The sequence below is a fragment of the Glycine soja genome, chromosome 2 (assembly GCF_004193775.1).
Source record: "Glycine soja cultivar W05 chromosome 2, ASM419377v2, whole genome shotgun sequence".
Taxonomy (NCBI): Eukaryota; Viridiplantae; Streptophyta; class Magnoliopsida; order Fabales; family Fabaceae; genus Glycine; species Glycine soja.
Genome location: NC_041003.1, coordinates 46,555,539 through 46,571,209, shown reverse-complemented (window position 1 = coordinate 46,571,209; position 15,671 = coordinate 46,555,539). Strand labels below are relative to the sequence as shown.

General features: G+C 27.5%; 1 protein-coding gene across 1 annotated transcript; it reads left to right on the top strand.

The window, feature by feature from the left end:
* Window positions 1–1,087: 1,087 nt before the first annotated feature.
* LOC114399164 (CTD nuclear envelope phosphatase 1 homolog) lies at window positions 1,088–5,565 on the top strand. The gene is made up of 6 exons (XM_028361293.1): window positions 1,088–1,583; window positions 2,864–2,992; window positions 3,076–3,196; window positions 3,296–3,377; window positions 4,871–5,024; window positions 5,132–5,565. The coding sequence occupies exons 1-6, from the start codon at window positions 1,290–1,292 to the stop codon at window positions 5,264–5,266; spliced, it is 915 nt and encodes a 304-aa protein (XP_028217094.1). The 5' UTR covers window positions 1,088–1,289; the 3' UTR covers window positions 5,267–5,565.
* The last annotated feature ends 10,106 nt before the right edge of the window (window positions 5,566–15,671 follow it).

Here is a 15,671-nt window from a genome sequence, read left to right as displayed (position 1 = left end):
AATTAAAACCTTGTCATATATGAGTTGAATAATAAGTTGTGTTTTTTTTTATAATTTGACCAAACTCATATCACATAATTAAGTTTACTATTATATATAAATTAATTATTAAAATACAAAAGACATTAATTTTTAGCTCACATAGTTTATTAAATTAAACTATCTATATGTTTTTTTTAAGTTGCTATTTTTATCTCAGTCTTTTCTATTTATGTTTTTCATGCTAATATAATCATTTATTTTTAACTAAAATAAAATAAAAAATATCATTTTAGTATTGAAATTATTAATTCTATTAGTTTAGTATAAATAAACATTAATTCTATTAGTCAAATATTATCATAATCTATTATTTTTTAAGTACATTTAGTCATTATATAATTATAAAATTTTAGAAAAAAATATATTATCACTCTATGGAAATTAATTCATATAAAATAAAAAATAATAATTTTTAAATAATTAGACTCAAATAATAACAAAACTCAACTCATTTATGATCAGATTTACTTAGGTTGGATATTTAAAAATTTGATCAAATAGAATAATAAATTTAATTAAATTCAATTCAATCGTAAATACTCCTATATAAAAATGAATAAATTTATAAAAATAATTTTATAATTAGAAACAGACAAATTATTTCCTAATTTATATCTTGCTTGGAATATTAGTTTTGAAACTAAAACAAGTCCTTAAAACTTAAAATATTTTTAGGGTTCCATTGAAGTTTATGAAATCAATTAGTTTCATTGAATAATCAATTTAATCCCAAAATTTATGTTTAATTCTTTTGAGAGAATGCCTAAATTTACATGTTTAATACTATGATTATCACTTAAGTTGTCGAATTTAATATAAATAAAATTCAATACTGCTATTAAGAAGGCGATTTCCATTTATGGACCCTATTAATCTGAGCCAATGACCGCAGAAAAAGCAAAATATCCAAAAGTCCAAATAATAAGTTGAATTTTAATTAATTAATAATAAAAGCTACAAAGCCATCTCTGAGTCTGACTAACGCGCCACCAAGGACCTCACGCGCAACCGCAGCGCGTGCGTGAATCTCCTTTCCTTTCCCTCTCTCTTTTGTATTATTCTCTCTCTCTAGACCTCGTCGAAGCACCACCATGACCACAACATCTCTCTGAAAATCACTCAAACGCAGAAGAGAGAGGGAGAGAATCGAAACAGCCCTACGCAGCACAGCACAATCGCAACGCAAGCGATTAATAATAATCGATTGGCATCGATCAATCGTTGGTTAGGGTTTTTGTTTATCTGGTATGGGCGAGTTGACTCAGGCGGAGGTGTACTCGCCTCGGACTCAGCAAGTGTGGAGGGCACTGTTGAGTTGGTTAGCTTTCTTCTTTCAGATCTTCTTCCAGATTATAAGAGCCTTAGGTCACTACCCTCTACTCTCTTTCTCTTCTTCTTCAAACGCTGCTTCATCTTCAAACGCTTCCTTCAAGCCTCTTCCCTCCGTTGAGCTTTCTGAACACGATTCGCCTCCTTCCTCCGCCCTTCAAATCTCACCCCTTCATTGTTCCCCCAAAGATCATCCCATCCCTAAACTCACGGTATCGTCGCCATTAAACTCTTTTTTTTTAAAAAAAATATACTTTTTTTCCGCTGTTTTTGTGTTTAGTGATATTTAACGGAATTGAGAAATAAAGGTGTTCAATATAACTAGTGCTTGTTGATTTTTTCATTTCAGGATTTGTGTATGTGTGTGTTTTTTAACTTTTGACTTTGGCTCTGGTCTGAGTAGGGTTTGAGAAGGATGCTCAAATATGCGTATCTAAGGAGTTGAATATGAATACTTGTAGTAGATAAACATCACTGAGCGTTTTACACGGCTGAATCTGTGTTTCGTGGATGAAGAATTTTTGCTTTGTCTTTTGTTTATACTTCAGACTTCGTTTGTTTTTCTTTTGTTTGCTGTTTTTTTTGTGTGTGTGTGTGTGTGTGTGTTTGGATTTTGTTTAAACTTAAATAGCTGGATGTTTTGGTTTTACTTGAACATGCATATTATAAATTTTATGGGATGGTGGTCTGACTGACTTGCTCAAAGTGGAAAATGGTTGGCTTCTATAAACTCTTAAGGGTTTTTGGAATCATCTAAGACAGAAGACAAAACATTAGAAATGGCTTTCTCATGTTTTGAATGAGACTGTAGAAGCTAGTCCTCTGGGTTTGGTTGTGTGTACTGCTTTCTGTTACTTGCCTTACAGAGTTGAGTCACTCTTTTCGCAACATCTGCAGTTCAGCTTGAAGCCCCTTGAGTTTTGGATTGTTATGATGGAGGGATTTATGATTTGTTCATATATTGCTGTCTGTCTGCTGTACTGGTTCCTTAGTTTCTGTCTGCTGTACTGGTTCGTTAGTTTGCTTGTAATTTGTAATATTTGGTGATGTGTTTCTAAAACTTCCTCATCAATATTTACCGCATGTTTGGATTCCCATTTATGTTGATCTTTATGTGTGTCCAAGCAGAAGCTACTCACAGTAGTTTCTGTGTTTTTATCTCAATCTGACTCAGTTTTATTCATATACACATGTTTTAAACACGTTTTCAAACATGCCATTAGTGTGTAGCTTCTCTTGTTGAGTTGTTATTTTGTTTTAATTTTCATGTCTTTACATTTACCCTTGGCACACACTTGCAAATGCGCAAATTTGGCATGCAAAACATACCGGTTTGAAATGTTTTTTGTTAGTCAGAAAAGAAGAAAGGAAAAGTGGTATAAGGTGTATTCTATTGATGATCTGTTAGAAGAATGTTAATGATGTCATTCTTTTGTTACTTCCGCTTTTCCTGCTGCTAATGTAGATTTTGATCTTATATGTGCACTTGTAGGTGGTGCTGGACTTAGATGAAACACTGGTATGTGCATACGAGACATCAAGTTTGCCAGCTGCTCTACGGACTCAAGCAATCGAAGGTGGTTTGAATTGGTTTGAGCTGGAATGTGTATCGATAGACAAGGTAAGTTGCTTTGTAATTTGCATCTGATTGCTTGTCCACAACTAGAATGTTATATCCTCACTTGAGCATGTTGGGTTTTCAAGGAAGGAGAAGGCAAACCAAAAATCAATTATGTTACAGTATTTGAACGCCCTGGGTTGAAGGAATTCTTAAAGCAACTCAGTGAATTTGCTGACATGGTGCTGTTTACAGCTGGTCTTGAAGGTTTGTCCCAAAATACTAAGCTGCTGTACTTGAGCATATTCATTTTTTGGGAACTATGTTCAACATTTCTGAATGGCATATGCCTATAAATTCTCACAGGCTATGCTAGACCCCTTGTTGACAGAATAGATGTGGAAAATCGATTCTGTCTACGACTTTATCGGCCCTCAACAATTAGCACGTAAGTGCATCTACCTTGTTTCCAATCCAGTATTCTGTTTTTTATGTAATTAATCTTTCTGTTTTCATTGCTGGTAGCCAGCCAACTATATGTAAAATGATATTATAGTTCATTTAATTTTTAGTTATGGTTCTTTATTCCTTGTTTTTCTGGTACCAGCCCATGTTTTCAAGGTCTATGCCTGTCTTCTCTATAAGTTGGAGGGTTGGTCATTGAATCTTTACAAAACTGTTAAAACACCCACAGATATTGATATTTGGTGCAAATTTGTTGCATTCATATATAATGGTGGACACTTTTAGACTGAATGAGCTTATGAGCATCTGCTAAATTTGACTGCAATGTGCTGCATAGCTGAATGGATGAAAGTTTTGCGCTGTTATAAAAAAAGTGTACTGCAATTATTTTCTTCAATTGTTTCTAAATGTCTTTTTTCTTTTCCAGCTATATATTTATGTTTATGATATTACTCTATCATTTATACTAGATGTGTGTGTGTGTCTATGTGTGATCTTACTTAAATTAGTAGAGTGTATACAAGTCTCAAAGAATGGTACATCTTGTCAATTTTTTTTGTTATGATGAGCATTGTTGACTTAACCTTTTTTCCGCTGAAAAACATTTGGATGGCTTTTGTAATATCTTCAAAGTCCTGAGGGATTACATGCTTTGGATTTTATGGCTAAATGTCTTCATTCTTTTGTTGGTTTTACCAGAATCTTTATGAGATGGACAAAACTGTTTAGAGCCAGTTTGGAAATTTTTCTCATTAAGCACTTTTAGAGAAGAAAATAAAATGAATCAAGGAGGTAGAATGATCTAACTTCTCATGTTAAAAATCAACTTATGCACCTCAACTTTTTCGATAACTCTTTCATCAAACTTCATAAATTAAAGTGCATATTATGTGAGAAGTTTGATTCATTTTATTCTTTTCCTGTAAATATTTGTCAAGAAGTTTATCCAAACTGACTTTTAGGTGTTTTGTCTATTATTTCATTTTTGGTATAATTGGAGTTGTTACCACACCCCAACTCTAGAGCTCTACCCAAATCCCCACCCATCATAACCATTTGAGTAATGCACGGGATTACATTTCTCCGCTTTTGCATTTCTCTCAGTTCTAAACTATGTTCTGCATAATCTAGGTCACAGTTGAATTTGGATTTACTTTTTCTTTTTGGGCTCAATATAAATTCAACTGCTGAAATCATGCTAAAAAATCATTACAACTGACTGTTGTTCACACCAGACTGGTTTGTGTTTATCATTGATATTACAAACTTAAAATTTAATTGTTTCTTTTCACAGTATTTTCAGTCTGCAAGGAATTTATTTGTAGTTTTTTAAAAGTTATTATAGTCTGCATCATTTCTGGAATTTTAAAAGTTATTTTGGGGTGTATGACTGTATGCCTTTGAGTTTGAAGTTCGGAGTGGGAGTCTGCTGGATGAATTTGTACAAGCATTCTTATAAATGCTGTTTGCTTGCAGGGAATATCGGGAACATGTCAAGGATCTTACCTGCATCTCAAAGGATCTATGCCGCATTGTTATTGTAGACAATAATCCCTTCAGCTTTGTATTGCAACCAGTGAATGGAATTCCATGCATTCCATTTTCTGCTGGACAACCACATGACACCCAGGTGCAAAGATCTGTGCTATTGAAAATTAAAACTAATGCTAAAAATAAAAAAATCTCATGATATTTTGATGAATTGCTCACCATCTCCTGTATTTTGATGTGTAACAGCTTCTAGATGTCATTCTTCCACTTCTCAAGCAACTTTCTGAGCGGAATGATATAAGACCTTTGCTCTATGAAAAGTTCCACATGCCTGATTGGTTCCAGAAACAAGGGATTCCAGCTTCCAGTTGGGCTTTGTAGGATTAAACTAGTTTGCCATTAAGCTCTCTGTTTTCTTTGGTCAAATTCTTAGTTATTTTGCTGGAAGGGCAGCTGCTGATTGGTTGAAATATATTTTTTGTATAGCATCAATTTGTTTTGGATCACCCAAAGGTTTCAAATGCTGCTTCTTGAAGTCAAATCAGTTCACCACTTATGTATGTAGATTGCCAGAATTCTGATTCTTGTTTATAGGCTTGCAGTGAAAGTATCTCTCGTTAGTCCATTGTAAAGTTATCAATTATCAATAATTAAAGTTTAAGCATTCATTACGTTGCAAAGTTTGTTATGACCAGTTAGTGAAGCATGTAAAATAAATTAAAGCTAACTAACTACATAAATGATTCGCTTTCTTATTTTCTTTAGTCAGGGTCAAGCGCTTTAATGAGTTCAAGAAAGCTTGAAGTGATCTGTACTTGATAGTCTTGGTCGTTTGCATAATTTATGTAATTGATGAGAAAGTTAACGTTAGGAGCTAGTAGTATCCTTGATAACTTAGATTGACATTATTAGGTTGCTAACAAAGTCAAAAGTCTATGGCATACTGGCTAGTGTAGCATTTTTTTTCTTGGGTGAGTTGGGAGAGAGAAATTTGTTGGTGTTTGGTATGTATGATTGGCCTCTGAAAAAGGAAAACAATTGCATGTGCTAACCTGGATTTGGTGGTGGCTTTTTTCTTGACTTGTATGAAAAATTCTAGTGCCTCTTATTCTTATTATAAGGTATTTTGGACATCATCATCGCATAAACTAATAAAAATAATTAATTCGTTAATTTTATTGAATTTTAAAAAAAATATTACTAATTTAGTAATTATGTTTTTATCAATAATTATTAAATTGTTATTGTTAATATGAAAACATTAAATTTAAGAATATTGTATATCACTATTAATAAAAAAAACACAATTATTTAGAATATTTAATAAAATTTGTTAATATACACTTATTTTTTTAATTGGCGTGCATTAGCGATGTATGCCAATAATTTTTGAAAAAAAAAAATATCAATTCGTTTGTTGTATCAAATTTAATCCAAGGATATTGAAGTAATTTAACATTTATTATATAAAACCGCTGGTAATCCCAAAAATCTCATCTTACGGGTTCCGACTACCCGTACCCTCTTCAAAATATAATACTGAATGTAATAATAATAATAAGAAGAAGAAGAATGGATTCAATGCAGATGTCTCCGCAACGAAGATATTAATCTGTTAATGATAGATGTTTTTGTTGTAAAGGCAGGATCGCATTAGAAAATCTAAAGTCGGCAAAAAGAGGAAATTAGAGTGAAAAGCGAAGAAGGGAAAGGTAATAAAATTGGAATCCAATTTACATTCCATTTTTTCTTGACTACTGCGAGGCAAGGGCGAGATTGATTTGTTGAAGATTGAGGTGTAATCATGGTTATGAGAGAATGAATTTGACAATTAATTTTAGTTCTACGACCTCTATGCTGAACGCATTCAACTGCTTCCAATATATATTCAAATTGGTAGGAGCAGTCGAATGATGGGCTTTTTCCGACAAGAGAAAAGATCCAGGTCAGAGGAGAGACAAATGTTTCTTTTTATGTTTTTAAGAAAATAATAAATGCCAAAATACTAAAATGTCCTTAAATTAAATTTGATATAACAAAAGAACTAATTGGTTTTTTTTTTTTCCCAAAAACTTTCGTATACATTGTTGATGCACACCGACCAACTGAAAAAGAGTTGAGTATATATTAGCAAACCCATATTTAATAAGGACAACTAATAAAAAAGAAATTAAATATCTTATAAGAATTTTAAAATATCTTATAAAAAATCATAAATATATTCTAAAATACTTCTTCTTATAATAAGGATAACAGGAAGTAATATTTTACCATGAGCTTGGTAGTAGATAGTATGAAGTTGCTTTCAAGTGTTTAAAGATAAGGTTTAAATGTTTTTTTCATTCATGTAATTTAGTGTGTTTTTTATTTTTGTCTTCGTAATTTTTTTGTTTTGTTTTAATTTTTATTAAATATGTTTATTTTATTTTTTCATCCTTAAAGCATTATCTAAAGTGTTTTAAATGACACTTTAAACAATGAAAAAAAAATGTTATTTAAAGTAATTTATAAAAATTAAAATGAAAAAAAAATAAAGAGAAAAATGGAAAAAAATACTAAGCTACAAGTACGAATAAAAGTACTTAAACCTAAAGATAACGACGTATTTTTGGCAGTGAACTTACTATTTAGACCTTCTGGGAATTGAACCTGGTAACTATGTTGGAAACTTGGAATATTTGACGGTTAATGAAATAGATATAAATAATAATTAATAAGACAAATATGTTGGAATATTTAACAATGAATGGAATCGATGTAATAAAATAAATCTGTTCTTTTATCATTTAAATTTGATGGAACGAAAAAAAAGTTGGCTTTTGTTTCCATTCTCTCTTTAGTCTCTTATAAATAGAAATAACCCCTTAAAGTTTTAGACATGCTTCTTTATTATAGGGATTGGAAAATCATCTCCCAACTGACGAACAGGATAGGTTTCACCTTTTCAATAGTGTCTTCTTCCGTCAGCTTGCTGATTTAGACAAAGATCCATTGAGTGAGTGTTTACATTGTGATGGTAGAGCAGCATTTAAACATGTGCCCAAATGGACAAAGATATCTTGATTGTATGCTTAATTGTCCTCAGTTAAAAATAATTAGTAAGAAATTTGATATCTTAGTGAATGATCGAGTTATATGTGGCTGAAATTTTATTTTATTTTTCAAAAATGGGTCTTTTAAAGTTGAGATATTACCTTAAAAGATATAAGTTATAATTAGAACTATTAATTAAAAATTAACAGTTTAATTGTGATAAAATATATTTACATATATAACAAATCATGAAGTTATTAAAATTTCAATCACTTGTTTTCCGATCAATGATTAAAATTGCTTTTTTTTTTAAGTACATCTTTTTGTTTTAGATAAACTAAATCCTATTATCAATTATAGCTTGGGATTTTCTTTCTGCAGTAAACATTTTTTTCAATACACCCAACAATAAAAAGAAAAAAAACCCTTATAAATTATATAAATTGAAAATTCATATGAGATTTATGGATTAATTCATACGGATCTATAAGAGTCTTATGGATTACATATTATTAAGTCCTATACGGATTGGTAAAAATTTATATATGTAAAAAAATATTATTAGATCAAAATTAATTGTTATAAAATTTACTATATAAATTTATATGTGTATTGAATATATATTAAAAATTTTAGTGGTATATATATCAATGTTAATTACTTTTTAACATAATTGACCTATTTATCTCAATTGATTAAAACGTCATATTAATAACGTGAAAGTCACCGATTTGAAACTTACATAGATAATTGATTTTAAATCATTTCTTAAAACATAATTTTAATATAATGTGGGTCATATCTCTTACGGAAGTCTCTTACGAATTAACAATTCATAAAAGGTAAAGTTGAAATTTTAAAAAATACGTTAAGTGTAGAAAAAATTTGTTGAGGGTAAAAAGAATAACTCTTTTAGTTTTGTTTGATAAATATTTGATATTGTACGTATGGTTAGTTATAGCTTAGCCTAGTAATATGCATTAAGTCATTAACCCAACAAACACTATCCTCTTTAGATCATATTTTTAAGGGTAGTGCTAGAAAGAGCTTGAGCATTTATAAGCTGGAGCTGAATGCAGTTTTTTTTTTCTCTTTTCATATTAACTCAAAATCTTACACAGTCACACTTTTAGTCAAATGTTTTGAGCGTTCAGACGCTTGTGTGTTCAATAGCAATCCCCTAATATTAACTAATTATGTTGTTTTTTATATAAATTCCAACTTTTATCAAATGGTTATCTATTTGTCTTAAAGTCTCCTCCAAAAGATGGGTAGCAACTGGCAAGGCAACCCAAGTGACTTGGAGTATGGTCATATGCCTTATGCTCTTAAAGAAATAACAATTAATTAATGATTGGATAGAAGCCCAACATTATGTTATGTATTTAGGTTATAAAAGAATGAAAATTAAAAAAGAAAAAAAATCTTTCCAGCTTGCCAGCTTAAGCTGTCCTTAAAGTTCTATCCAGTATTCCTCAATACCTTGACAAAAAGGAGCTGGACCTTAAAGAACCTCTTTTCAATTTCCTTCTTAGGGTGACACTTTGTCTATGCTTCTCTTCTGTTATGCTTGTCTACTTTTATACCCTTTCATTTATTCTTAAACACTTCCTTTTATATTAAATATAAGAAGAAAAAATCACTAACTGATAAAAAAATTAGTTAATTATATTTAATTATATCAATTTTAACAATTTTTTAATTTTTTTATTGAAATTTTGTATCAAGAATAAAAAAGAGTTATTAAAACTAATATCTCAATTAAATGGAAGATAATTTAGAGATAATAACATTAAATAAAATAAAATTAATTAAAAAAAATATTTGAGATTTTTTTATATATTTAAGATCAAAGCAAGTAATTCAGTTGTGTTATCTAAATGCATGTCTCACTTTGACTTAAAAAAAATAAAAATTCCACGCTAATTATCCTATTCCTGTGGTTGGTACATCATAGACTCATAGTTAACAATTGGTGATATCAAAGGGCATGTTTCATTTTTGCAATGTAGTTGTAATTATTTGATACATGGAATTCCAAAGTCATATACAATCTGGGCTCTTGATTAGAAGAATGGGTCACCTACAGTGCACAATTTCATCTCTAATAAAATATTGGTTGGAACTAAACAAAACTGTTTTCTGTCTTAAGGAAATGATTAGTTTGTTCTTTTCATAAAAGGGAATTCATTTTACTTTTTAAATTCCCTAATCTAAATGCCGCAGTTCTGTTTTTGGGTTTCTCACAAGTTTTTTTCTTTTTTCTTTTTGTTTCTTTTTAGATAATCCTTCTTGGCCTGACACTTAAAAGGGACACTCATACTACTTTGAATAGAATTTAGTGTAGAAGATTCGATCCTCATTCACCAACAAAATAGTTAATCTAAGTCATATTTAACTCGATTTTCTTAAAAAAAAAAAATCTCTGATTAGAATATTATTGATAATAAAAATATGATTAAAAATAATAAATTGTTAAAAATAATCAGTTAGATTTTTCGAAGAAAAATTAATAATTAGAAAGTTGATTAATACTCAGTATGAGTATCAATGTTATAATGATCTAAAAAATTCTCATTCGTGGTAAAGTTCTCATTAAAAGTAGTATACCTAAAAAATGAAAAGAAAAGTGATCGCGTTATAAAATTCAGAGAGCCCGCGTGGTTGTGCATATCGATTTACTCAAAAGAATAGACAGAGCCACAGAGAGAGGTAATTTTTATACTAATTATATGACTTATAAATTAATATATTTGATCACAATGAAGATTTGATTGTAAAGTATATATAGGAGTCAAGGACGTTTGTCTTCCTATGGTTTTTAATTATGTTTTATTGGCGAAAAACATATGGTTTATATTTAATTTGCATTCCCATCATTATACCAAGCTTTCCCAGCAGCCATGACTATAGTTACAAACATAATTAATGTCGTTTTATAGTTTTGCTTTTTCACTGGGTTTTTTCTGACCATAATCTTTGGTTTCTGAAGAATTCTATATGATTCGTCCTACACATTTTAGTTGTCCTAATAGTTGGCATTTTCTCTTTCTCCTTCTCTTTCTTTATTGTTTGCTGTTACAAATAATGGTCAAAAGTAACCTACTTAATTGGTTGTTTGCTATTGCCTTTTATATGTGTTTAAGTTTGAAAACAAGGCCCCAGTATTTTGTTCGTACATCTTCGAAGCTGGATAGAATATTTCAAGAAAGGATTAGGTGTGATTATTATGCTGAGAACTATATAATATTGAAGCTCATTTGCTCAGAGCTTAGAATGTTGTCTCTATCTTTAATTTCATTAATAAAACACTATTATCATTTTGATGAAAATTTTAAATTTTTTTATTATGCTTGATATGAAACCAAGAAATTTAATTATTAATTAAAAAAATTGAATAATTTAATTATTTAATTTAATGTAAAAATTGATAAAAACATGTGTCATAAAAATTAAAAAGGATATTTTTTATTACATAAAAAAGGATATTAGTTACACGAGAAGAAAAATTAACTTATAAATTATTATTTTTTTAATAATAGAAAAACAAATTTACAAGAATAGGTAAATTAAGAATGCGATGCTCTATTACTCAATGTTTGTTTTTTTTTACTTATTTTAAAAATAAATTGATTTTAAAAGAATATCACAGTTGAATACTTGAAGTATTGTGTGGTTTTAGCTCTGCCGTTGAAATTTGGACGTGAAATTGATAATTATAATGTTGTTGGGCTAATGATTCGATGATCGGAGATCAATCATTACTTGAACAATTAGGACTTAAAAACAAAATTATAAACCAAAATTACGTAGCAAAAGAAAAATTAAAGAAAGATAATTGGTCATCATATTCATTCATTCACCAGTTACTTCACAGAATTGCAAATCTTTATTTCAAGATTAAGTTAATTACCACGTGGAGGTCGTTAATAACTTAAGATACTAAACAAAATAAACAGTTGACAGGAGTTGAATTTCTTATTATCACTTTTCGTTCCTGTCAAGAAAATTTTTTATCACTTTTCGTTAAAATTTACTTCTTAAATTTCTTTATCAATATTATTCAAAATATATTTGATGTTACTTATTTTATTTATGAAAGTTTTAATATCATGGTTGGTGTGAACTGACAATTTCTAACCTAAATTGCAACATGGATTTTCTATATATATACAAGGCATCTATTATTTAAAGTTCGGAGATCATAGAGTTCAATTCAAAACTAGTTTCAAGTAAATGGTCCCCCATCACTCTTATTCCAAATTTAATTTCCCTTTAAAAATTAACTTAATTTGTTGAACAAATTCAAGCCTCGTATCCAACTACCTGTTTTTCAATCCCATGCGTATTGTTTTAAGACAATCCTAATTGAGAAATTGTTGACACTAACTATAAATACATCCTTTAGTCTGTAAATAAAAAATAAAAAATACATCTTTTAGTAAAAATTTAAATTGAGTTCACCCAATCAGTAATCATTTAATAGGTGAATCAATCATTTGTCTACCTGGATCCGACATTAATTGGTCTCTCTCTAAATATAAATGATACACACGAAGTATATTTATTTATTTTTATTATTATTATGCTTTTAGATAGATCTCCATTAGAAGGTGAAATTATAAAAAAAATCAAGGAAAAGTAGGGTTTTATTTTCGACAAAGTATTTCTTTTGGCATGTTATTTTGTAATTCAAGCAAATTTTAAAAATTTTATTTAGTTAATGAGTAATGACATTAAATTTATGTTTCATATTCAAATTTTGTCCCACCTATACAACTTAAGTTTAAGAGCAATACTCGTAATTTTTTCCAAATTAAACGTAGAGATTATGGCTTAGTTTTTCTGCGTGTTTAAAATATAGCATGTACAGGACAAATGATTGGCTTAAGTGATAGTAGTATATATTAAATTTATTTTAAATAATAAGTTTTTAAATTCAAATTTTATAAGTATATGATAAAAAAGAAGAGAGAAATAAAGAAAAAAATAATAATACTCCTATCAAAGTGCGGAAGACGAAAATGCTTCTATATCATTTTTTTTCTCATTTTCTGTCCCTTTCGCGCTTTTTTTTTCTTTTGTTATTTAATTTGAATATCTGATTCTGCGTGTACATCTCGGATTTGAATTTCAAAGCTGAAAGATTGCAAAATCTATCACATCTTTTAAAAACGTTTATTATCAATTAAAAACTATCGTATTTTTTTTAAAAAAAAATTAACATCATGAATAAACAACTAGAAACCGGAAGCGATGACATTACAAATCGAGTAAATTCTAAGTAACAGTACGAAAATTAAAACTCAGTAATTAATTATTAGTTTTTTAATAACTCATTAATTGAACTCAAATCTTGAGCTTTGACTTGCTCAAGCAATCTTGAGCTTTATCTTCTTTTTTTATGACTAAATTCAGCTCAAATTTTTTAAGGAACGTATTTGAATGTCCTAATGTAAAAGTAAATAAATTTACTATAAATGTTAGCAATTACGAATGATAACATAAAACCTCCTTTTCTATAAAAAAAAAACATAAAAGCTCTTTAAACTATTATTGCATAAACTATTTCCTTCATAATAATCCATCTCATAATTTCTACCTTTAAATATTATTTTAAATAAATTATTATTAATTAATGAAAATTGACTCTATATTTTTTTAAATATTATTATACATTAAACATATTTTAAATTAAAATATTAACTTAATATGGAATAGTTAATCACAAATATTAATATGATATTTATTATACTAAAATATAAATTTTGTCCCTTTATGTTTTCAAATTTGCGATTTCAATTCTTTTACTTTTTTTATATATTTTATCTTTCATTTTTAAAAAACTTATGGTTTTAATTCTCCAATTTTTTAATTTAAACATTTTTCCCCACTATTAAAAATGTCATTTGAGTCCCTTATCAATTTTAAACTTGACTTTATATTTTTAATTCATTTTTTTATTACCTTCGTTTCTTTTTACCTGTCTTTTAAATTTGTTTTGTAGAAAATAAGAAATACAATTAAATTTTCTTGCTTTTAGTAAAATAGTTGTGAAGTTTTCTATTTCACTCTTTTATCTTTTCACTTTATAATAAATACATGTGTAAATTAATTAAAGATAAAGTGCATCATTAATAAAAAATAATGAATGTAATCTTGAACTTGCAAACGCAAATAAATAAGAACAAAAATCTTCCCAACATCCCACAAATAAAAAGGATTGGAGGAGTATTAAATTAAGGTTTTTAGCAATTAAAATAAAATAAAAACATTTTTCATATAAATAATATTCATCATTCTTTAAAAATATATAGATTAACGTCTAAAATTATGAATTTTTTAAAATAAGAGACAAAATGACTTAATTAAAAAATAAAAAGTTAAAATTTTAAACTTTTTAAACGTAAGAAATGAAATGTTTTAATTAAAAAATAAGAAGACTAAAATCATGAATTTTAAAAAATAGAAATACATAAATTATGTTTTAACCAAAAAAATTAAAATAAAAGAATGGATAATCTCCTTATTTTTTTATTTTTATTTCCTTTTTAATTAGAATAGATAATTAATTTATATTTATTAATTATTATATTATTAAATTTAATAATATAATAGTTATTTATTACAAGTTTGACTTTTTGAATCAATCATCGATCTATATATATATATATATATATATATATATATATATATATATATATATATATATATAATATTTTTATATTAAAAGTAATAAAAGAAATTAATATATAACGTCTGTGTGTGAGTGGTTTAATGTAATATATGTATATTAAGGTCAGTTTTGAGAAACTGCATAATGAGGAATTTATATTATAAGTGCTTAAAATTCAATAAATTATTTGTGTTTGGATATATAAGTTGATAAGCACTTACATAATTTTGAAATATTTAGATACATAACTACATAAGCACTTATAAAGTGTTTTCTCATTTTAAAAAGTAATGATTGAAAAAAATTAAAATTTTAAAACTAACTAAATAATTAATATACTAACACTATATGTGTGTGTGAGCGCATGGTGTGCTATTAAAAATAAAAATTGCTAGTCAAAGTATACTTATTTTTAGTTTTTAAAAACAAAATTTAAATACAAATTTTTAAAAATTAAGTGCAAACACACACACAAATACACCTACCGATAATTTTAAAGTTAAAATATTTAATAATCAAAATATGATTAAAATATAAATTAAAGTTTCAAAATTATATATATTGTAACATATTTAAAAAAATTACCATTCACGTTATAAATAAATACAAGCATACAAAAAATATTGAATAATTTAAATTGTAATAAAAGATTATTTAATGTAGTTATTTTTTAAAAATATTGAAATTCAATTTACAGATATAAATTTTTATTTTGATTTAAAGATTGAAATGAATAGACGGTTAAGAAAATCATTTATAAAAGAAAAATAATTTCAGATGTTTTTTTTTACTAGCTGTAAGATCTAGAAAAAAGAATATTTAAGATAAAGGAAGATTTCAATTCTTCAAGCTATTTTTGTATTCTAATTTCTTTGTAATATTACACGCGTGCATATGCTTAAAAAAATTAAGATTTAATTATTTATTTAGTATATATAGTTTTTAAAATTTTTTTAATTCTTATGGTTAATGTGATTTTTTAATCCTAAAATTTAATAAGTGATATTTTTAATCTTTAAAATTTATATTTTATGAACTAAAAAATCTCCTTATTAATCATAGGAATTAAAAAAGATA